The sequence below is a fragment of the Aegilops tauschii genome, chromosome 1, assembly GCF_002575655.3.
Source record: "Aegilops tauschii subsp. strangulata cultivar AL8/78 chromosome 1, Aet v6.0, whole genome shotgun sequence".
Lineage (NCBI taxonomy): Eukaryota > Viridiplantae > Streptophyta > Magnoliopsida > Poales > Poaceae > Aegilops > Aegilops tauschii.
Genome location: NC_053035.3, coordinates 434,631,888 through 434,656,221, shown reverse-complemented (window position 1 = coordinate 434,656,221; position 24,334 = coordinate 434,631,888). Strand labels below are relative to the sequence as shown.

The 24,334-nt window shown below is 44.5% G+C and overlaps 1 protein-coding gene across 1 annotated transcript; it reads right to left on the bottom strand.

Annotated features, from left to right (window-relative positions):
- Positions 1-16,659: 16,659 nt before the first annotated feature.
- Positions 16,660-19,509, bottom strand: LOC141042288 (uncharacterized). Its single transcript, XM_073510079.1, has 5 exons — positions 18,782-19,509; positions 18,013-18,153; positions 17,628-17,922; positions 17,331-17,545; positions 16,660-17,230 (listed from the first exon to the last, which is right to left on the bottom strand). Exons 2-5 carry the CDS (start codon positions 18,148-18,150, stop codon positions 16,952-16,954), a joined length of 927 nt encoding a protein of 308 aa, XP_073366180.1. The 5' UTR covers positions 18,151-18,153; positions 18,782-19,509; the 3' UTR covers positions 16,660-16,951.
- Positions 19,510-24,334: the final 4,825 nt, after the last annotated feature.

The window sequence follows — 24,334 nt, the reverse complement described above, 5'->3', positions numbered from 1 at the left end:
AAAATCCCTCAAGATTGCTTAAACAATCATCAAAAGACTTCCCATAAACAGAAAAGTCATCCATGAAAACCTCAACAATCTTTCACAAAAGTCAGAGAGTATAGCAGTCATACATGTTTGAAAGGTAGCAGGTGCATTACATAAACCAAACGGCATATGTCTATAAGCATAAGTTCCAAAGGGACAAGTAAAAGTGGTCTTTTCTTGATCAGGTTGAGAAACAGGTATTTGTGAAAAGCCAGAGTATCCATCTAGGAAGCAAAAGTGTGTGTGCTTAGATAATCTTTCAAGCATTTGGTCAATAAAAGGCAAAGGTCAATGATCTTTTCTAGTTGCTTTGTTTAATTTTCTGTAATCAATTACCATTCTATAGCCTGTAACAATTCTTTGTGGAATATGTTCATTCTTATCATTAGGAACAATAGTTATACCTCCTTTCTTAGGGACACAGTGAACAGGACTTACCCATCTACTATTAGCTATAGGATAGATTATACCTGCTTCCAGAAGTTTTAAGATTTCCGTTCTTACCACTTCTTTCATTTTTGGATTCAACCGACGTTGATGATCAACAACGGGTTTAGCATCAGGTTCCATATTAATTTTGTGTTGACATAGAGTGGGACTAATGCCCTTTAAATCATCAAGAGTATATCCAATAGCAGCCCGGTGCTTCCTTAGAACTTTCAATAATCTTTCTTCTTCATGTTCTGAAAGGTTAGCACTAATAATAACATGATATATTTTCTTTTCATCAAGATAAGCATATTTCAAAGTGTCTGGCAATTGTTTTAATTCAAACACAGGATCACCTTTAGGTGGAGGAGGACCTCCTAGAGTTTCAATAGGCAAATTGTGTTTAAGCAGAGGACGTTGTTCAAAGAAAATCTTATCTATTTCATTTCTTTCATGCATATGTAAATCATTTTCATGGTCTAGTAGATATTGTTCTAAAGGATCAGTAGGTGGAACATCAATAGAAGCAAGACCAATTAATTCATCCTTACTAGGCAATTCTTTTTTCATGATGATTTCTACTAAACTTGGAAAAATTAAACTCATGAGACTCATAACCAAAGCTAACACCAACAGTTTGTTTCTTACAATCTATCTTAGCATTAACTGTATTCAAGAAGGGTCTACCAAAGATAATGGGACAAAAGTCATCTTGTGGGGAACCGAGAACAAGAAAATCAGTAGGGTATTTAATTTTCCCACACAAGACTTCAACATCTCTAACAATCCCAAATGGTGATATGGTGTCTCTATTAGCAAGTTTAATAGTAACATCTATTTCTTCTATCTCAGCAGGTGCTATGTCTTTCATGATTTCTTCATATAAAGTGTAAGGAATAGCACTCACACTAGCACCCATGTCACATAAACCATGATAACAATGATCTCCTATTTTAACTGAAATAACAGGCATGCCAACAACAGGTCTATGTTTATCTCTTTTATCAAGTTTAGCAATTCTAGCAGCTTCTTCACAGAAGTAAATAACATGCCCATCAATATCTTCTTCCAAGAGATCTTTAACCATAGAAATACTAGGTTCTACTTTAATTTGTTCATCAGGTTTAGGTGTTCTAATATAGCTTTTGTTAACCACAGTTGAAACTTTAGCATGTTCCTTTATCCTAACTGGGAAAGGTGGTTTCTCAATATAAGCAGAAGGAACAACTAGATCAACATTATAAAGTATAGTTTCTTCTTTAACTGGTAATGGTTCTTTAATTTCTTCTTTAATAGGTGGGTTATATTTAAACCACTTCTCCTTTGGGAGTTCAACATGAGTAGCAAATGATTCACAAAAGGAGGCTAATATCTCAGAGTCAAGTCCATATTTAGTGCTAAACTTTTGAAAAGCATCGGTATCCATAAAAGATTCAACACAATCATACTTAAGTTTAATACCTGACTCTTTACCTTCGCCGAGTTCCCAATCTTCAGAGTTGCATTTAATTCTTTCCAAAAGATCCCATCGGAATTCAATAGTCTTCTTCATAAATGAACCAGCATAAAAATTCTGGATAATAATTTCTCTTGAGAGCTCATGATTGGAGCATGAATATTACATTGACTTAAGCCCCCAAGCTAGAGCGATACTTTCTCCTTCACGAGGCCAAAAATTATATATATGATTCCGATCACGATGAACTAGATGCATAGGATAATTTTTTTGGTGGAACTCCAATTTCAAACGATTCCAATTCCATGATCCAATATCATCGCATAGCCTATACCACGCCAATGCTTTTCCCTTCAAAGATAAAGGGAAAACCATTTTCATCACTTCATCCCTGGGTAAACCTGCAAGCTTAAACAATCCACAAATTTGTTCCACATATATCAAGTGCATATCAGGATGTTCGGTTCCATCTCCTGCATAAGGATTAGCTAGCAGTTGTTCTATCATACCCGAAGGGATTTCATATGCAATATTTTCAATAGGTGCAGTAGGTTGAGGGGTAGCTAATTGTGGTTCAGGACGAGGTGAAGATACCCCGAACAAACCCCTCAAAGGATTGTTTTCCATAGTAACAAGTGACAATAAATTTCAGCACACTATATAAATGTTTCCTTACCAAAGGCGCTTCACCCCCCGGCAACGGCGCCAGAAAATAGCCTTGATGACCCACAAGTATAGGGGATCAACCGTAGCTCTTTTCGATATGTAAGAGTGTCGAACCCAACAAGGAGCAGAAGGAAATGACCAGTAGTTTTCAGTAAGGTAATGTCTGCAAGTGCTGAAATTGTAAGTAGCAGAGTAGTTTGATAGCAAGATAATTTGTAATGAGCAAGTAACGGTAGTAGTAACAAAAGTGCAGCAAGGTAGCCCAATCCCTTTGAGGCAAAGGATAGGCCAAAATGGTCTATTATGATAAGCAAAGCGTTATTGAGGGTACACGGGAATTTCATCTAGTCACTTTCATCATGTTGGTTTGATTGGTGTTCGCTACTTTGATAATTTGATATGTGGGTGGACCGGTGCTTAGGTGCTGTTCTTGCTTGAACAAACCTCCTACTTATGATTAACCCTCCCGCAAGCATCCGCAACTACGAGAAAAGTATTAAGAATAAATTCTAACCATAGCATTAAACTTTTGGATCCAATCGGTCCCTTACGAAATAGCGTATAAACTGGGGTTTAAGCTTCTGTCACTCTCGCAACCCACCATCTAATTGCTACTCCACAATGCATTCCCTTTGGCCCAAATATGGTGAAGTGTCATGTAGTCTACGTTCACATGACACCACTAAGGGAATAACAACATACATACTATCAAAATATCGAACACATATCAAGTTCACATGATTACTTGCAACATGATTTCTCCCGTGACCTCAAGAACAAAAGTAACTACTCACAAATGATAAAAATGTTCATGATCATAGGAGTATTAAATAGCATAATGGATATGAACATATAATCTTCCACCAAATAAACCATATAGTAATCAACTACAAGATGTAATCAACACTACCAGTCACCCACAAGCACCAATCTATAGTTCTGGTAACAAGACTGAACACAAGAGATGAACTAGGGTTTGAGAGGAGATGGTGCTGTTGAAGATGTTGATGGAGATTGCCCTCCCCAAGATGGGATAGTTGTTGGTGATGATGATGATGACGATGATGATTTCCCCCTCCGGGAGGGAAGTTCCCCCGGCGGAATCGCTCTGCCGGAGGGCAAAAGTGCTCCTGCCCAAGTTCCGCCTCGAGACGGCGGCGTCCCGTCCCGAAAGTCTCCTACTTATTTTTTCTAGGTCAAAATCACTTATATACCAGAAGATGGGCACCGGAGGTGGGCCGAGGAGGCCACAACCCACCAGGGCGCGCCTGGGGGGCCTGGCATGCCCAGGTGGGTTGTGCCCACCTGGTTGCCCCCCTCTGGTGTTATTGGCTCCAGTATTTCTTAAATATTCCATAAAAAATCTCTGTGAAGTTTCAGCTCATTTGGAGTTGTGCAGAACAGGTGGCCTGACGTAGCTTTTCCAGGTCCAAATTTCCAGCGGCCGGAATTCTCCCTCTTGGTGTGTTCCTTGCAAATTATGAGAGAAAAGGCATTAGAATTACTCCAAAAAGCATTATTATGGATAAAAACATTATAAATAATAGTAAGAAAACATGATGCAAAATGGACGTATCAACTCCCCCAAGCTTAGATCTCGCTTGTCCTCAAGCGAAAACCAAAATCGAAAAACATGTCCACATGCTTTGAGAGAGAGGTGTCGATAAAAACAAAATACGTACATAGAAGCATCATGTTGATTATCATAACAACAACAAAATTAAACATAGGACTTTTATCATATACTTCTCATGGATAAGTAATAGTTCATCACACAATCGAAGTATGTATAAAGCAAAAACTCTATTAGAAACTGACAAACTATGTTCTCAGTCAACTTTGAAACTACTATTCATCATCTTTTCAGGAAGGGTCACGTGTCAGAGCCTTTAGGCAAGTCCACATACTCAACCAACATATAGTCTTTTATGATTGCTAACACTCACCTTGTACCCATGAGCAAAACGTTTCAACCGGACACATAGAAAGATAGGGGCTTATAGTTTCCCCTCCCAACATAGTCACCTCAAGGGTGATGTCAACAATAATAACTCATGCTATCTATATTCAACTGGACATATGTGCCTAGATCTTTCCTCACCACATGATGCTTGCCAAAGGAGAAAAATAAAAGGAATAGAAGGAAAACTTTGACTCTTTGCGTAAAAGTAAGTGCATAAAAGTAAAGGATAGGCCCTTTGCAGAGGGAAGCAGAGGTTGCCATGCTCTTATTTGTTTGTATGCTCAATCCCTTAGTGCAAGAGAACGCCATGTTGTATTGCCCCTTAAGATGACAACCTTTATTATGCAGTCTGTCGCTTTTATTATTTGTTATCCAAGTTTGTACAACGCTCAATTTTCTCTTACACTAAATGATCTCACACTTCTAGAAGCAATTTTTATTGCCTTTTTGCACCGATGACAACTTACTTGAGGGATCTTGCTCAATCCCTAGGTAGGTATGGTGGACACTTGAAAGTAAGATTTGGGTTTAAGGGTGTTTGGATGCATAAGTAGTATCTCTACTTAGTGCGGAATTTTTGGCTAGCAAAGATAGGGGGCAAGCATCACATGTTAAAGGATCTATGACAATATGACTTCTATGTGAATATAAACAAACATAAATCATAAAGTTGTCTTCCTTGTCCAACGTCAACAATTTTGGCATATAATATTTTGATGAGGGCTCACAATCACAAAAGATTTCTAGGATAGTATATCTATATGTGAATCTTCTCTTTGATAATCCCCAAGTGCAGGGAATCATCGTAGCAATTCCCAAAGGTGGAAGTGATAAGTATGGAGTGTCGAACCCACAAGGAGCTAAATATAAGATCAATATTCTCTCAAGTCCTATCTGCCACTGATACGACTCTACGTACACCGAACATTTGCTTCCAACTAGAAATGAGAAATAAAACTATGTTGTGGGTATGAAGAGGATACCTTTGCATGGTATCGGAGAGCTAAAATATAAAAGTAGGTGCTATTATCATAAAGTTAGAATATATTACTTAAGTATTATAAATAGCGAGTGTGGAATAATGATGGATCGGTGTGCGGAATTGTCCTAGGCAATTGTTAACAAGACCGGTAATCACTATTGCAATTTCATATGAGGGAGAGGCATAAGCTAACATACTTTCTCATCTTGGATCATATGCACTTATGATTGGAACTCTAGCAAGCATCCGCAACTACTAAAGATCATTAAGGTAAATCCCAACCATAGCATTAAAGCATCAAGTCCCCTTTATCCCATACGCCGTGACCCACTTATCCGTGTTTATGCTTCTGTCACTCAAGCAACGCAGACAATAAGTAAACCAATGACATATTGCAACACCCTACAGCAGGAATCCCTCATGCTTGCGTGACACGGAGGGCACCATAGGACATCACCAAAATAAAACATACAACTCATACCAATCTAGATCATCAATCAACCCAAAGACAAAGGATGGATGGGGTGGAGGACGGCGGCGATGGATGGGGTGGCGGACGGAGGCTGGTGTGGGGATGGTGTTCTAGCGCGGATGGTGTATGAATGGGAAAATGGAGGGAGAGGTACGGGGAACCATGTTTTTGGGATGCGCCTGTCTGAAATATGGGAAAGTTACGAACTTAGCCCCCGGTTAAAATTTGGACGTCTCGTCGGTTGGGGATACGACAGTAATCTCGCATCTCGCCAATATTTGCCCAGAGCGATTTCGGGCGAGGAGAGGGTGGTTGGCGCCCATGGTTGGCACCCACGGTGTATGGACGGGGCTGACACGTAGGGTGGTTGTGTCACGTCTGAGTGAAGTTACAAACCTGCCCCTATATTGAAAATATTTGCCTACATCGATTTCGGCCGAGTCGAGTTTGTTTTGCCGCCAACCGTGTATGAATGGGGAAATGGAGGGAGAAACAGAGGTCTTTCGGACGAGCTTGAATCAAATGTGTTTTGCCGCCCACCGTGTCGGAATGGTCTCAGAGGCGGTCGTGTCACGTCTAACTGAAGTTACTATCCTACCCCTATTTAGAGCAGTGGAAATCGGGCCGATGGATTGTCCGTGTAATGGGTAGACAGTAATTTCCATCTCCCAAACACTTGGCTTCAGGCAGCCGACATGGGAGTGGACATTTTGCCGCTTCTTTTGAATTTTGGGACAATAAGCATCCACGTTTACCCTGGCAACTAAATTCGAATCCATTTTGTATTCCTATACGAATCTTTATAAATCATTCTATGTGTTTTTATATATCTTCAAAAGGACGACAAAGATGTATTCCACTCTCATATATGAATATGGTTTACAAATGCCGATACTCAAATTCAGAAGCTAGAATCCAGTTTAAGGTGAATTCGAATATTTGGAACACTTCATGTCCAACTCAAATGTCACACGCAACATAATGTGTACTCCCATTTAGATATGTACACAAGCGATGTATCAAGATTCAAATACCGAGTCAATCAACCAAGAATGTATTGAACTAACATACATATAAACACTTATAGAGTATATGGATCAATAATATCAACTAACATACATAAGCCAGGCCGCTGTACTTTTTTTTGCTACAACAACATCCTTTTTTAGCCAAGCTACTACAGCATCTTGGCCCTTTTCGATGCGTGCCACTTATGGTCCATCTATACTACTATTATTGCTGAATGCACATTCAGCCCGATTGGCATATTTGTAGGTCTGGCACAACAATCAAAATGAAATGCCTCCGAGTCTTATCAATTAATACAGACTTGTGCTCAAATAAAATTACAAACCAAAAAACAAAAAACCAAAAAACAATTATTACATGATCTGTAAAACAAATTGGTTTGATTGATTACATGAACAAACAACACAAAGGTTATTCAACGATGGAAAGAACTTTTCACCTATGATTTACCAAGTGGGAATTTAATTTCCTTTTTTCCTTCAGGACCTTAACAATGTGGTCAGTCTCAGCTTGCTTCGTTTTGAAATCCACCAAATATTTAATGGTTGTCTTGAGTACTGCTACTGATTGTGCTGTTTGCTTCCTCAACATGTCAACTTCATCTCTAAGTGCAGAAGCAGAATCTCTTTCTACCACTAGTTTAGCCTCTAGAGCATCAGCAGTTGGCAATTCATAATGCACGATTGGGCCGGTGCCATTGCTGTGGGATGATACAACATCCATGGGGACCTCGCTCTTTGATCTTGGGCTAACCTGTTTTGCCATTAAAGTTCCGATTGGATTCAGAAAAGTTGAAGTTAGCAAAACATCTCAACTGGGAGTTATAACACCAAACCAGTTAAACAAACAAGGAATTAAAGAGTTTCAATTCGATGCTAAAAAGTAGTTATTAACATCATTGTAACCCGTTGTTGCAGCAGCAAAGCAGTTAAACAAACAAGTAGCTATTTAAGTTCAGGCAAACAGGTAACTTAACAGTAAGTATCAAACACATAGATAGGCGCAGTCTATAATAGGATTAATAGGCTGTGGCATTATGTAATCAGTAGCAAACTAAATTAAGCCAAGCAATATAATTGAACAATTTTGCAATAAGTGGCTAACTAAAATTCCGAGAAGCAGGTAACTGAACTTACGCTAGTTCTTTGTACAGGCACACTACAACTTATTTTTCGCTTACAAGGTTGTACAAAGGAGTCCATGGCATCAATTGCTTGGATACGCAGTCCTAATACTTCTTTCTTCCCATACTGCATTGGTAAGTCGAATGGTTAATCTGGTAAGATGGTGCGTCCTTGATATGTTATATGAGGACGTGTAGTCAGACTAGTTGTAGCCACACACATCACACTGGCTTTTACTGTATATTTCATGCAATTACTTTTGGCATATCGAGATCTAAGCAATCTACAATAGGATGAAAAGACTCACATCCTTCACATTATTGGCGAACTCAGTTCATAGAAACAAGCAATTCAACCGTTCCGTGGGTAAATCAAAAGCGCCACTGGAATATTTTTCACTACCCCAATGATACACGCAAAAAGGGGCGACGCCACCATAGGGGCTGGTATGGGCGGCCGCCTAGGGTGGCTTGAAAGTGTCCACCTAGTTTGAGTCGTCCAGGTTGGCCCAGGCTAGTTTTGTTCGTCCCAACGCACGAGCAGGCAATGTAAAAAATGTTTCAATTTGATAGGACAATAACATAAGTGCAAGACAGGCCCTATAGCAGGCTCGCGGCCCAAATGAGCGCCTCCCATATCGATCGACAGCAGGAAAAATCCCAATTCATCCGCTCCAGCCTCCAGTCTGGTTTGCTCCTAACCTAGCCGCCGCTGGACAGACCGATACAGCACTTTCTCGCGCCCTCGTTGGAGGGCGGTCGCAGGGCTTCAAGCGAACGGAAGGACAAGAAGATAAAGATCCAACCCTGGGTGTAGCCTGCGTGGGAGGCAGCGGCGGCAGCACGGGCATGGCATCGAGTTTGTGCAAACGGACAGTCGCAGCTTGCAAGAGTAGCATGCGCAACGAGCAGGTACATCACATCCCTGATTATATCTAATTCAACTCTTCAATTTCTGGCCAATAGTTATACCTGACGGTGTTGTAAAACTGCTTGTATGTAGGGAATCTATGAGAAAATGAAACCAATTTGTACTTATTTTATAACTCCCCCAATCAATACTGAACTGACTGAATCTGATGTATCTAATCAAGTTTCTGGTGCAAACATCCAAGCTCATGTTGTTCTTGAGCCTGAAGTGTCTAATGAACAGACTGCTAATGAAGGATTTGATGCAAACATTTTACATGCTCCTGGTGATGAACATATAGTGTCTAATGAGGCATCTAATGCAAGCATTTTGCAAGCTCCCATTGAAGGATTTAGTGTCTAATGATGATCTGCTATGTTGAGAGAGACATAGAGATTTGCAGGCATTGATGACAAGCAAATTATAGTGCATTTTCATGGCTTGAGGAAACGTCAAGGCCATCTACCAGAAAGTCCCCGTATCATGACAACGTAGCATAAATACTTTCCTAATCTGTTGTTTGAAACTATTGGCATACTTGTGCAGGATAGATATATTCATATGCAGTTTGCGCACTGGTTATAGGTGCAATTACACTTCGATATTTTCAGCCAGAGAACGAATAATTCAAGCAGGTACAAACCATGTTTGTAGTCCTTGTACACCATGTTGCATTTTGTATTTTTTGGTGCTTGCATCATTTAGTGTTTATAATCTGAACTACTTTGGATCATTAGCTGGTTTTCAAAGTGCATGTAGCTTCACATTTCTCAAGTTATGTTGATTTTCGGAGTGCAAGTGCCTTCGTATTTTTTAATTTAAATGTTCGCCCCTGGTAACTTGAATTCGTGGATCCGCCACTGCACACAAATCATACATGAATGCTAGTACGAATTAAATGAAGTGCAGGGACTTATGCTAGCTCGTTGTACAGGCTCACTGCAGCTCTGCTTGCGCTTGGGATGTTCCATGTACAAGTCCATGTTACTACTTGCTTGGATGTGCAGGCCTTGTGCTCCTTGCACCCCCCTCTGCATTTTTGACACGGTGAATGGTTGATCAAATAAGAGGAATCAACCTTGCTGTTGTACCAGAGGACAGATACTTAGAAGGTTATACGGGTGTGCAGGATGTGTACCAGATCCCGTAGCGCCGTCATGCTTCGCTAAAAAATGGATTTTCTTGTTTCAGAAGAAATAAGAGTTAAAGTCAGAGTTGGATAGGCGTGTAAGCTAAGAGAGCAGTGAAAGGATATCCAAACATCATCGGAAAAGTGCACAAGGGAGTGATGTGTGGATACCTAGTTCGGGCCGGTGTTTGGGCATGCTCGCCTAGCTAGAGTGCGGGTCACTTCAGAGCTGTTGAGGGTGATGCCCTGGCGTTGGCTGGCCGCGCACGGATGCAGATCTTGAGTGGCAGCGGAGCGCTACGATGCGGCGGACGAGACCGTTGGTGAAGCCCCAACGGCCTTGGGGGGCGGAGGCGCGACGATGTGCTCGGTGAAGTAGCCTGGGTGAGCTGGGAGACGGCGTCGGTGAAGCGCACCTGATGCGGTGGAAGTCGGTGTCTGTGAGGCACGTCGGTTGTGGCGGCCGACGTTGTCGGTGGACCAGCCGTTGCAGTGGACGAGGGCGTAGATGAGGTAGCTCCGGTGCGGTGGTGAAGCGCGACCGTCGTCTTCGTTGTCGTCTGGCACAAAGGTGGGGAAAGAGACGAGACGAGGGGCGATTCGAACTTTGCTTGGGTTGGCGGCGAATTAGGGATTTGAGCAATCTGGGCGCGGAAGGGGACGATGGGGAAGGGAGATTTTGTAGGGCTGGAATTGGGGCCGCCAGATATTTCAATCCGAAACGTGGAAGCGCGAACTTATTTGGTCATCGTCCTTTTTTTGGGGGGGAGGGGGGAGGGAGGGGGGTGGGTGGCTGGGTGCTAAGCGTCCGTCCGACACACACGACCACCAGGACACGAACCTAGTCTGCTTGGTGCGCCTACATTTGAGAATGCAAACGAGTCTTCTTTCCTTTGCAAACGAATCTGTATGTATTACCATGCCCGTGTTTTCCTTGCAATAATTACTCATTCGAAATGAGATACTATAAATTATTTAATGAGGAGTTATTTGAAAAAAAATCGAAATGGTATCCACGCTAACATGGATTAGAGTGTGTGTCACATAATTAGTTATTTGAATTAGAGTGTGTGTCACATAGCGATCTCCAATTCTAACGTGGATTTCGCATTTCACTGTATCCATGCTACTTTTTTAATACAAATTCATATGTATATGATGAACACCATGGTAGTGAGAAAACTTTTGGATGGATTCAAACATATGACCTACAAAATAGCACAACAAATCGAGTCAATGTCAACTTTTCGAAACCTAGTATGGCACGAATTCGAAATAATTACCAATATGCATGGTCCTTAGTTCAAATCTTACAATGTACACCGAATTGAAACATCGATATTAAGTCTCGTACTATCTACATTCAAATGTTGTTTTTAGCCCCCCCACACACACGCTACATACTTCCTGTATCGGTCAATCTTCCTCTCCTAACCACCTTAGGAAGCTATCGGTTTCCAACACACATCCATTCTTTCTCTCCATGTTTCGATCTCTAACTCTCTCAACTACACAACCCCCTTTTCCCACTCTGTTACCAAATGTATTTACCTCACACACCCGCCATTGCACCCCATGTCGAGCTCTCTCTCTCTCCCTCTCCCCCTCACCCTCTCGCGCTAAATACATGCATTGCCTATCTAGCCCCCAACCTCTCGTGCGCACGCATGCACGTTGTCTATCTAGGTCACTCCCTCAAGACTGTCTCACTCTTTCTTCCGCACGGCGGGCCACACTCGCTCAATCCCGCTCTCTTTATCTGAGTCCCGTTTAACCTCGTTTTCTTTCACACACAAATGATATATCTCCCTGTTCGGCTCGATCGACACACTCTATACTCTCTCACACAGATTGTCTATCTAGGTCAGTCCATCGAAGCCGCCCCCAGTCTTTCGACCTTGTGGCGGGCCACGCTCACTCTCTCTCTCTCCCCCCTCTCTCTCCCTCTCTCTTTTTGTATGTCTCGATTGACCTCGCTCTTTCTCGGACAAAAACGATATATCACCATGTTTGAGCCTAGTTCGACTTATTCACATTGTATACTCTCTCACGCACATTGTCTATCTAGGTCACTCTCTCCAACCCATCTCACTCTTTCGATCGCACGACGACCCTATGTGATCGATTGACTTTGCTTCCTCCCACGCACAAAATATATCTACACGTATGTGACTGGATCATCTCTCAAGCTCTATCTTACAGCCCTCACCCTTGCCAAAAGCTCAATCGGACAATATCTCTCCAGAGCATATATATCTGTTCAATGAATATCGGACCACACTCACTTTGTCTCTCTATCTATATGTCTCTCGATTGACCTCGCTTTCTCATGCCGTATCTTCCACACATTGAAGCTACCTCTCCATCCCTCGCAAAGCCGGAGCTATTTACATTGCGAGGGGCACTCCAACCTTGGATTAATTTGTGTAGGCATTTATTCCGGTCGGTTTAGATTATATTTTCGTAGCATTCGGCCCACAACTACTCCAAACACCGTTGCAACCCCCGCAACTCCCCTAGTTGATTTCCCTCTGGCTCGGTCATCGCTCTCTCGCACGTCCTTTCTCGCCTTCAACATCGCACCATGGTATTATTGCAAAAAAACTCTGTTGTTCCCTTTAATTATTATAAATAAGCTACAAAACTACACATCGATAGTCCACTTGGAATGGAACACATTTCGACCCACAAATTAAAGTGCTACAAACTACACACCGAGGGGCCCACATGTCATGAAACAAATTTGGACCCATATACAAATTAAAAAAATAAAGGACGAGGATCGAACATGCGACAGGGCCTTCAAGCCGCACGCCAATAGGCAACATACGTAGAACAACAATGTTTGTTGTACCTCCCTTTGTTCACATAATGTTTTTATATTACCACAACCTATTTAATGGATAACATGTAATATTATTTTTAGTACTATTCGCCTTCACTTACTGGTGGGTTCCATGTGTGCTCTCTCTCTCCTCCCCTTCTGCGTTTAGACGCACGGGCAAACACGAAGAACTCGCGGGCGATGTTGCCGTTGACCATATCTGGATGCATTCACAAGTTACGGCACCAGTTTCACGTGCTAGCAGCACTAGTCAGTGTGTACGTGCAATGCACGTTAATTTGGAAGTATATTAAGTGCATGCGGATATTAAGTAGGATATTATTTTCATGTTATTAGGTGATTAGCACTATTTTTGGCATGAAATTAACTGCACGCTAAACGTGTTGAGCGCTCCACATTGAAGCAGTCTAGGTCGTTGGATGACAAGGAATACATGTGGCTTGATGACGTTTTATATTTAATTTGATACGACTCTAGCAGAACATTCAATCGATCAAACCATAGATTTCGTTCAGTCTGACTCCGACTTTAAATTATACAACGATCGATCTAAAATAAACGGAAATGATAAATGTTCGGATTTTAAGCATGGCAATCCGAACATTTTTCATGGCAAATTTAGATTACGCGGCGGCGGCAGGGGCGTCTTGCGGTGGGAAGCGGCTCCTCTGCCGTGTTCTGTGTGTCGTCGGGCCACTAACCGATGGCGACGGTGGCGCCTTAAGCCGTTGTTGGCGTACTCCTGGACATTGGCCTAGCTTCAAGGAAGGCCAAAATGTCCTGGACTTCGGAGCGAGTCAACTGGCGGGAGGAGGCGACTGGCGTTGGTGCAAGGAAACGGTCGACGGCGACCATCCATGCCGCTGAGGGGGGCACTGGCACCCGCGCGGGGACAGGCGCTGTCAACAGCGCGGCGGAGACATTCGTGTGCACGGGCACCAGCATGGGCGCGCACGTCAGTGCACGCGCAGGCGCATGCGCTGGCAGGTGCACGGGCATCAGCACGGGCGTGCGCGTCAGTGCACGTGCAGGTGCACGGGCGCGTGAAAGTCGGCGGGGACCTCGTGGAACCCCGTGGTATCAAGCTCGGCGACAATGTGCGGTTCCCAGCCCATCAATGCCACGGGGATGGGTGCTGGCGCAGTCGGGGCGACGGGAGCCGGAACAGAGCGGGGACAGGCGCGACGTCTTCCCGCAAGGGCAGTTCAAGCTCGTCCCAAAGTGCCTTATGTTCTTGAGACTCCGGCTGGGTGTCTTCCTCAGGAAACTGGAAGACTAAGGGCAGACCATCGTGATGCGGCATGGTGTACGTTTAGGTTAGGCTGGTTGGAGGTAGACGACAGGAGAATCGAAGAGGAAGAGAGAAGATTGTAGCGATACCGGGTAGTGTGGGGTTGATTTTAAACTGCGGCACCGACGACATTAAAAGTGGGAGCAGTTGGGACGAAGGTGGGCGGCGGAGCCTGGTCAAAGGGCTCGCCTCCGGATGAGCCTGCCCAGCGGTCTGCTCGCACGCCTCCCTGTCAGCCGACGCAGCGGTCTGCTCGCACGCCTCCCTTCGACTCACACGCTTGCTCGGACGGCACCTGCCGATGAGAAGCGGGACTCGTGGCGGCACGTAAATGCCCACGGTTTCAATAGTGAAAGCGTTTGCCTTAACGTGACAGGTCTTTGTTCCAAAATACCTTGGCTCTTTATCTGTGCAACTTGTCATAAGCAGCTTGTCTCAAATTGAATAAAAAATTACGAAGTAATATTTGTGCCATATCACGTGACCATGCTCAGTTTCAAGAATTTATGGTCACTTTTGGATTTTCTGAAATTTAAGATCCAGGATTCGAAACAATATCATAACCTGCAGGATGCAATAAATTTTCAAGCCATACATCTGTCCTGTTGTATTTCTTAAGAAAGGATTTGGTCAAACATTTTGCTTAGTTAGACTTCAGACAAGTTATATATGCAGAGCAAAAGGATAATCCCTCCGTACCAGTGCATTGCCTGATATATTAACTCAAGTACTAGGCACGAACAAACGGGCTCAATTCTGTGCTCATCCTGGTGTTGTAGTAGTAGTAGTAGTACTAGGCAATGCAGTTGACGGGTGACCTTGGAGAGCCGTGACCGAGGGAATTGAACCTTGCTCGGCACGGTAGGTAATGTTGTCTAGTTACTAAAGCATCCCTTCGTTGTTCATCGGTAGTCATTATGGACCGAGGACATGAGGGGAATTTCCTAGGGCTGGAATTCTGGCCGCCAGATATTTCGACTCGAAACGCGGAGGCTCGACTGGTTGGGGTTGCCTAATGTGCGTACCACGCACGCCACCAGAAGGACATGAGCTCGGTTTTTTTTTTTTTTTGATTTTTTTAGGATCAACACGAGCCAATGTCTGGCTGGTACGCCGTTGGGTCCTACCATTCGAGAATACGAAAGGAACCTTTTAAATTGCCGAACGAATCTATGTGTATTACAATGCCCGTATTTTCCTAGCAAATACTAATCTCAACGTGGTAATTGATTTATGACGAGTTGTTGAATTAGAGTGAGTTTGTGATATAGTGATCTCAATGTGGATTTCACATTTCATGGTATCCCTAGTAAGTTTTTCAATGCAAATTCAAATTTAAAAGATGAACAATATGGAGGTGAGAAAACTTTGTATGTATCAAGCATATGACCACACACACACACACACACACAGACACCCACACACGAACACAACAACAATCCAATAAGTATAGTGCATCTATTTTTCCAAACCATGCATGTATGACACGAATTCAAAAATACTCCTTCTATTCCTAAATATTAGTCTTTTAGAGATTTCAACAAGCGACTACATATGGAGCAAAATGAGTGAATCTACACTCTAAAATATGTCTATATACATCCGTATGTGCCAGTCCATTTGAAATCTCTAAAAAGACTAATATTTAGGAACGAAGGGAGTAAAATGTAAGACATGCATGGTCCTCAATTCAATATTTAAAACGAACATGAAACTAAAACATGAATATTAAGTCTAGTACTACAGTACATGCAAATGTTGTGTTTAATTAGGCGGGGCTATGATTGTCGGGGGTCAATCCCCCGACCTTAGATAAAATTGTGAAGCTCTGTGTAGGGTTGTTTAGATTATATTTGTCCCAGCCCTCCCAACCACCGATTGGTTGTGCACCCCCACCCCTCCTCCCCGGGAGAATATCATGTGCCCCCATACATTAGATGCTATCACTACTAGAAAAAGGCTTACTAGTGGCGCACCAGTTTTGCCTACTAATGGCGCACTACTGGTGCGCCACTAGCATCACGCCACTAGTAATTTTTACTAATGGCGCACCGTGGTGCGCCATTAGTATCTGGTACTCTAATGGCGCACCAGGCAGTGCGCCATTAGTATAGGCCACAGTGCGCCATTAGTATGCCTCCCAGGGGCATGTGCTTTGCCATACTAATGGCGCACTGGTGGGTGATGCGCCATTAGTATCCTTTGGCATACTAATGGCGCACGTCTGGGTGATGCGCCATTAGTATGTATATTAGGGATTTTTTTTCTTTTCTGATATTTGCACAGATTACAAAATATATTATTGGACAGAATATAAACAGCACCACACAGCAACAGCAGATTCATCGAATACAATAGAAGATTAGTCTCCGAATACAATTCATCATATTAGTCTCCGAAATCAAAAGACCGAACAAAGATAGAACATTACAAGTCTCGAGACCGCGAGTAGCGAGTTTGTCGAAATTAATACTAATCCTAACAAGTCCTACTAATCATCATCATACAACTTCTACTCGTTATTAATAACAAGTCATACGATCATCATCCTGATAGTCATCGAACCAACCCTACTTAATTGTTCTTAGCACATGATCATCAGTATTAGGCAGGACCTAAAATACCCTATTTAAGGTAAAATAGCATAAAACAATATAGACCCTGACTCTCCATTATGGAGAATGGAGATCATCCTGTCTCCAATTCTTGCGCGGCGCTTCCTTTTGCTTCCAAGAACCTCCTTACGACTGTCCATACATTTTTTCCATTCTCTGATTAGCATGTCTCCACTTCTTCTAGAAATCTGGTATGGACAGTTGAGATTTGTAGGATGACCTGGATATAAGTTCAAAACTTGAAGGCTGCCATTCTGATACATCAAATGAGGCACACAATCCTCTGGGATTCTCTGTTGAAAAACATAGTAATAACTTCATAGTTAGCAATGATGTACTAGTTTTAGAAGTATGCAAAAGATGCACGGATGTCGTAATAGTACAAAATCTTACCAGGGTATCTCCATGGTAGTTACCGTAGTTCAACACGTGCACTAGTGGCACGTATTGACCATAATGTTGAGGAGTTTGATTGTAGATATTGTAATTCTCAAGATCAGTACAAAATCCGACCAGATGATTTTTCTCCTGATAAGTTAACTCGGAGCCATCGGTGTAGTGGGTTTTGTCTACCATTTTCCGCACATTTTTTGAACAATCAAAATAAGCTGTCAATGGAAATAAGTTGTCAACTATTTTGAAATAAACAATATAGATTAGTTAATAATTAACTATGTTTGAGAAACTCACATAGCGGTAGAACTGAAGGCGTATCAACAAGGACCCAAATGTCCATATTGTCTTGGTCGATGCCAGGATCACCAAGATCCATGGTGACAAGCATACCCTCATCAAAACCATACATCTTGCAAAATGCTTCCCAATTTTTGCAACCAAAATGGGTTACGCTCTCAGCATTATACAGATTTACTTCAAAATCCACATCATGATGTGTCCTTAGGTGAATTTTCTTCGTTTCAAAATTTTCATGATCTTCAAAATCCATCCTCTCCAAGACATAGCGTCTTGCATGGCATGGGATAAACTATACTCGAATTGTAAAAGATGAAATTACACGTTGGAATAGTTGAAGTCATGCTTAATTATGAAAAAAACACTTGTCGTCGTTGCGTACCGTTTCAACTTCGAAGGTCTCCTCGAGCTTAATGCTGAAGCGCCGATCATCGTCCAGGTGAGGCCTGTCGCACAGACCTCGACCGTCGTGGCACCAGTCGCACTCCCCCGAGAGACTTTCGTCGTCCGATGACGACATTTCCTATGTTCATAATTCAAAACTACATCATCTCTGTTGGGTCCAATAAGATAATCCACAGTGTGGTGAAAACACGCCCATCCAAATAGAATATGTGGTATGGGCTTTTTTAGTAGGTCATCCTACCAGATTAGGGTTTATCGATGACGAGCAACTGACATTAGTAATAACTATGAGTAGATATCACACTTCTATATGAATAACACAAGAGGCAGTTGATCCTACTTAATTAAGTACTAAGATACCCCGGCCCATGCATTAGTCGGAAGTGCCCCATATGTCCTATTTTTAGCAAAGTCATGCTAAAATTCACGGAAAATTTCAGCATGACCTTTGCTGAAAATAAGACATATGGAGTACCCGAATTTGCCGGAACGGAAGTTAATTGACATTTCGGCAAACTCAAGGGCCTCTCAGGGTACCTGCAAAATCATCACGACACGATGGTCGCAGACAAAACCCAGCAAACTAGAAATTGATGGATCAACACGTAAAACATGTCCAATAAGAGCATATAATTCAACAACTCCACTGAAAATGAGAGCTGAAAGATGCAGGGAGCACAAACAGCTCAGAAAAAGGATGCAGGGAGCACAAAGAGCTACACTCTGAATCTTTTATCTATTTATACCTGTAAATTAGCACTCCGATGCTGGCCTTGACAAATGATCCCACTATGTTGTTTGCTGGAATCTGCAAAATGATCCCACTATGTTGACAAATGATCCCACTATGTTGTTATACTTGAGAACACTGTAACAAAATCAAAACCACAATAAACAGTGGTCAAATACAGAAGAAGGAACAATTTATTTGTACTGTAAAAAAGGTTAGAGAGAAAAGTTAATGAGGATGAGTCACATAAACCAATTCAGATCACTCCCTCCCCAACACTGGCAATGCTCACTAGATCTTTATAAACCTGGGTACTTGTTTGGGATAAAAATAATAGAAGGGATTTCAGGAAGGAGTTCAAAACATATAACATTGGAGGGTTAGATTCAATTTAACCTCTTGTACCTCCTGTACATGTGTGAATTAAGGAGTAGCAAGCACAGGAACAGCAAAATTCAGAGATGACAGAAAATCAAGGCACAAATTACACAGAACCATGAAGCTAAAATATAACTATTTAAATGAAGGCACTGTTAGAAAAGACAACATAGTTCAGTAAAGTCATGAACATAAATACTGCAGAATTTAGAGACCACTTAGTACTGTAAATTCAGTTAGCAACAAGACAGAGAAATTGCACTTAGATTTCAAAGAAAAATATGACTACTCCACACTGTAAATCATCAACATTGACACTGTAATAACTGTATACTCCACAATGTAAATAGACAGAACATTTTTTTGTGCTCAGAGGTGCTGCTGGAGATGCTGTCGGGGCGGCGGGCCGCTGGACAAGGAGGAAGGAGGAAGGAGGAGAGGTACCTGGGCGGGCGCGGCCGGTCGCCGGAGGGGTCGGGGTCGGCGGCGTCGAAGGGATGGCTGCGCGGGGGAGGGCGCGGGGGCGGGGGCGGCGGCGCGGGGGAGCTGCAGTGGTGGGGGGCACGGGGGCGCGTGGGCGACGGGGGTGGAGTCCGGCGGGGGTCGGGGCGGCGGCGTCGTGGGTCAGGTGAGCGCGCGGGTGGACTGGCGAGGGAGAGGGGAGGAATTAGCTAAGGGGGGAAACTTACTAATGGCGCACCCCGAAGCGGTGCGCCATTAGAATGTTTTTTTACATAGCAATGGCGCACCCACGACGGGTGCGCCATTAGTAAATTTTTTTTATGTAGCAATGGCGCACCAGCCATAGGTGCACCATAAGTATTTTTTATTATTATTTTTTGTTGCATCTAATAAATTTTTTAGAAAATGAATATGAATATGAAACAGTAACAATTTTTTACAAAAACAGTAATAATTTGTGACGGTGGAGCGGGCCGGGGAGGGTGCGGGGGGTCGGCGACGGCGGTGGAGCGGGCCGGGGAGGGTGCGGGGGGTCGTCGGCGGCGGTGGAGCGGGCCGGGGAGGGTGCGGTGGGTCGTCGGCGGCAGTGGAGCAGGGGAGCTAGGGTGCGGATGGTCGTCGGCGGCGGTGGAGCGGGCCGGGGAGGGTGCGGGCCGGGGGGTTGTCGGCGGCGGTGGAGCGGGCCGGGGAGGGTGCGGGGGGGCGTCGGCGGCGGTGGAGCGGGCCGGGGAGGGTGCGGTGGGTCGTCGGCGGCGGTGGAGCAGGGGAGCTAGGGTGCGGGGGGTCGTCGGCGGCGGTGGAGCAGGGGAGCTAGGGTGCGGGGGGTCGTCGGCGGCGGTGGAGCGGGCCGGGGAGGGTGCAGGGGGTCGTCGGCGGCGGTGGAGCGGGCCGGGGAGGGTGTGCTGGGTCGTCGATGGCTGTGGAGCAGGGGAGCTAGGGTGCGGTGGGTCGTCGGCGGCGGTGGAGTGGGGGAGGGTGCGGGGGGTCGTCGGCGGCGGTGGAGCGGGCTGGGGAGGGTGCGGTGGGTCGTCGGCGGCGGTGGAGCAGGGGAGCTAGGGTGCGGTGGGTCGTCGGCGGCGGTGGAGCGGGGGAGGCTGCGGGGGGTCGGCGGCGGCGCCCGGTGGAGCGGGGTAGAGGGTGCAGGGGGTGCTCGGCGGCGAGGGGGACCGGATCTGGCGAGGTGGGATAGCGATCGAGATGGAGGGGGATCGAGATCAACTGTCCATGAAATATACACTAATGGCGCACGGGGAGCAGTGCGCCATTACTAGCTTAAACTAGTAATGGCGCACTGCACCAGGTGCGCCATTAGTAGTTTTGCAAAAAAGTAAAAAATAAAAAAAATATTTTAGTGGCGCACTATGCTGCTGGTGCGCCATTACTAGTTACAACTAGTAATGGCGCACTATGTCCTGGTGCGCCATTAGTATGTCTGGCAAAATAAAAAAAAATTGTTACTAATGGCGCACCGTTTGTCTGGTGCGCCATTAGTGTCTTTCACACTAATGGCGCACCACATGTCTGGTGCGCCATTAGTGGCCATTCCATCTATAGCCCTTTTCCTAGTAGTGTATATGCCGATACGAGTTGCTTGGAGCTTGTAGATCTGAGATATAGAAGCTCACATGATGTCTTAATATTTTTACAGGAAACCTTGATGAGTTTGAGAATTGCACACAATTTGTACAAAAACTACTCAGATGCCCTTGGATCCCATATCCAACGATCTCGAAGCTCGTATCACCGTAGCATCTAAGATGAAGGAGGACATCATATTCTCCTGTATGTAAGAATATCACGTGCTACCACACCTTAGATGCTTTGGTGATACAAGCTCTTCGGAGCGGTTGGATTTGTGACCCAACACCTCCTCGGTGGTTCGAATGGTTTTTTTGCAGAAAAGCCCCCAAGGAGTTCGGCCACTGCTTACAAGCACAAAGACTGCTCAGATGCCATTGGATCTCAGATCAAACGACCTCGAAGCTCGTATCACCGTAGCATGCAAGCTGCGAGAGCACCTTATGTTTTCTCGCACGGGAGAATATGAGGTGCTCCCGCACCGTAGATTCTATGGTGATACGAGTTCACGGAGATCTAACGGCCCACAGTAGGAGGTTTGAATGTTTTTGCAATATACGGCTGAGAGAGTTTGGGAATTGCGCAGAAAGTACAAGTACTACGCATGTGCCATCTGATAACTGATCATACGACCTAGATGCTCATAGCACCGTAGCGGGTAATTAAGCTACGGGGAGCACCTAATATGAGCAACGGGGAGCCGTTGGATCCAAGATGCAGCGTCACGCACAAGGCCTGAATGTTTTATTTGCAAAAAAACCTTTGGAGAGTTTGGAAATTGCGCATAATTACAAAGACTGCTCCCAAGCCATTGGATCTCACTTCCAACGGTGTAAAAACTCGTATCACCATAGCATCTAAGCTGCGGGGTGGATGTGATATTCTATGCCGCTGTCATTTTTGTTCGTAAACTTGCAAAATACGTGTAACTCGTGCCGTTACTTGTCTAACCGCGCAAAGTGTTTGTTCAAAAAAACCATCCTACACTGAAATATCGGAACAACACACGGGGGTCCCACTTGTCATTAATCAAATTTGGACCTAAAAGTAACAAATCTGAAAGACGAGATTCGAACTGGCAACTTGGACTACAAAGCGTAAGTTGATAGCCTGAAACAATAACGGTTGTGGCTTTGTCCCATAACTTGATTTTATACAATATTACGTTGAGTAGAGTAGAGGGAGTGCCTCGTCAACACGTGCATGACCGTTGACTCACATACTGGTGGGTCCCAGGTCTACGATCTCTCTCTTCTCTCCATCGTCTAACCTTTGCACGGGCACACACGAAGAGCGGCGCTAGCTTGCCGTGGTGTTATTACAAGTAAAAAAAATCTTGGAAAATAGAAGAATCGCCTAGAACAAGAGACGTTGTGGCTGGTCGAGACGGAGCTAACCACACCTATCCTCCGTGCCATGTTAGCATGATGAAGCTGTGTGGCTAGTGGGGTGTTTTCGACCGACTGGCTAGGTCCCAGGTCGAACCATATGTACTACGTCTGATACAGTAAATTTTTACACGCACATTTTTCCTCCATGCCGAGACATGGCACACACTACCACGCGGTTTCGGGGTCCTCCCGGGTGGTGCATGCATATATTCTTCCTGACGTGGGATGCCCTACCGCGCGTTTTCACCGAAGCAAGTAAATGAGTCATCAAATCACGAAAGACCACCTTTCCCGCCGAGTACATCAGTGAAGCACGGTGGCTAGCTAGTTGGGCTAGTTCGACCAATTAGCTAGGCCGCCGCCACATTTGTTTTTTCACCCCTATTGTTATCTACTTGCCGGCAGGTAAATTTAGATATCCACCGCGGCGTTGCTCTGGTGTTTGAGTGCGGCAGGATTTTTAATTTTTCGATTGACGGGAGCAGGCGTGGCAGGATTTTTAATTTTTTGATTCACGGCAGCAGGCATGGCAGCAATTAGTCACGATGACTCCGCCTGTAAAACCCACTGCTCCCTGATGTGAGAAGTCATCGAATGGTGTTTTACCATGGTGAAAACCAAAAGATTCCCCGCTCCTCGGCTGGCTCCCTCCGCCTTCCCGTAGATTGCATTGCCTTTCAGCCGTTTCGCCCCCTGCATCACCAACGTCGTGCGCCTCGAGAAGCAGAGGGACTTCGGTGGTGTTTAGGCGCCCTCTGCATGGGCATGTCCATGTCTCGGCGCAACAGGACCGTTGGATCAAACTCAGACGGTGCAGATCAGTCACTGTAGCACAAAGCGTGTGGGTGTGTTTGGTTGTATTCTCATCTCAATATAGTTGTTTCCTCTTCGTGTATTTGTGTTAACCTACTAGTGTGAACTCATGCACCCTTCATACACCCTGCCTAACACTATTCGTGCTTCATATGGTTCATGTTTCAGGGAGTACTGTAGCACCGTACTCTCCGTGCGTTGTAGACCTCGTTCTGTTAACATTGATCTCACCATTCATTTTCGACCGGACAGTCGAAAAAGCGGTACTATGTTACTACATTACTGTTCATATAGTTGACATGCGCACAACATCATTTGTTGTCGTCCTATCTTACTACACTAGCAACAAGATTATGTAGTACGGACGTATGAACCACTGCACATGCCTAGTAGTAGGGGCACTATGTATGTTCAAGTGGCTGCCGTGTTTCGCACTCCTCCGTCGTAAGAGTGGAAACGCTTGCTGTAATCATTTTTTTCTTCAGAAAAACAGTGGACACGCTCTACCGTGCGGATCCTTCTCCAGCCATGCACTAAATTACTCAGTTCCACCGACGTGTGGGACAGCCAGCATCGGGGTCCACCAGCCATGCACTAAATTACTCCGTAGTAGAGTGACGGTAGACTACCCCGGTCGGAGCGCCACAGTAATGCCCAATGAGCCGTCAAATCACAAAACCCCCTCCTTTCCAGCAGTAAGTTGGACGGGCGAAGCAACCATCATTTCACTCTTCTCTCTCAGCTTCCTCTCTACCCAACTCGCTTCTCCCTCGTCTTGTTCCTCATTTCTTCAAGAAAAACCCGACCTAGTTCTGCCATTGTTCTTCTCTCCCAAAGAAGGAAAGGTGAGCGCATCAATGGTGTTGATTCTGGCCAAGGCCCGGTCTTGCAACCCCGAGACTGATCCTATAACTCCCTCGCTTTTCTTCTTTTGGGTTTGTGATTAT

Excerpts from the sequence above, each read along its gene's own strand:
- LOC141042288 (XM_073510079.1), bottom strand. The coding sequence starts at position 18,150 with ATGTCGTCATCGGACGACGAAAGTCTCTCGGGGGAGTGCGACTGGTGC. Across the intron at positions 17,923-18,012 it reads AGACCTTCGAAGTTGAAACG|TTTATCCCATGCCATGCAAG; the intron begins GTACGCAACGAC and ends ATTCGAGTATAG. Across the intron at positions 17,546-17,627 it reads GCCTTCAGTTCTACCGCTAT|CTTATTTTGATTGTTCAAAA; the intron begins GTGAGTTTCTCA and ends TTCCATTGACAG.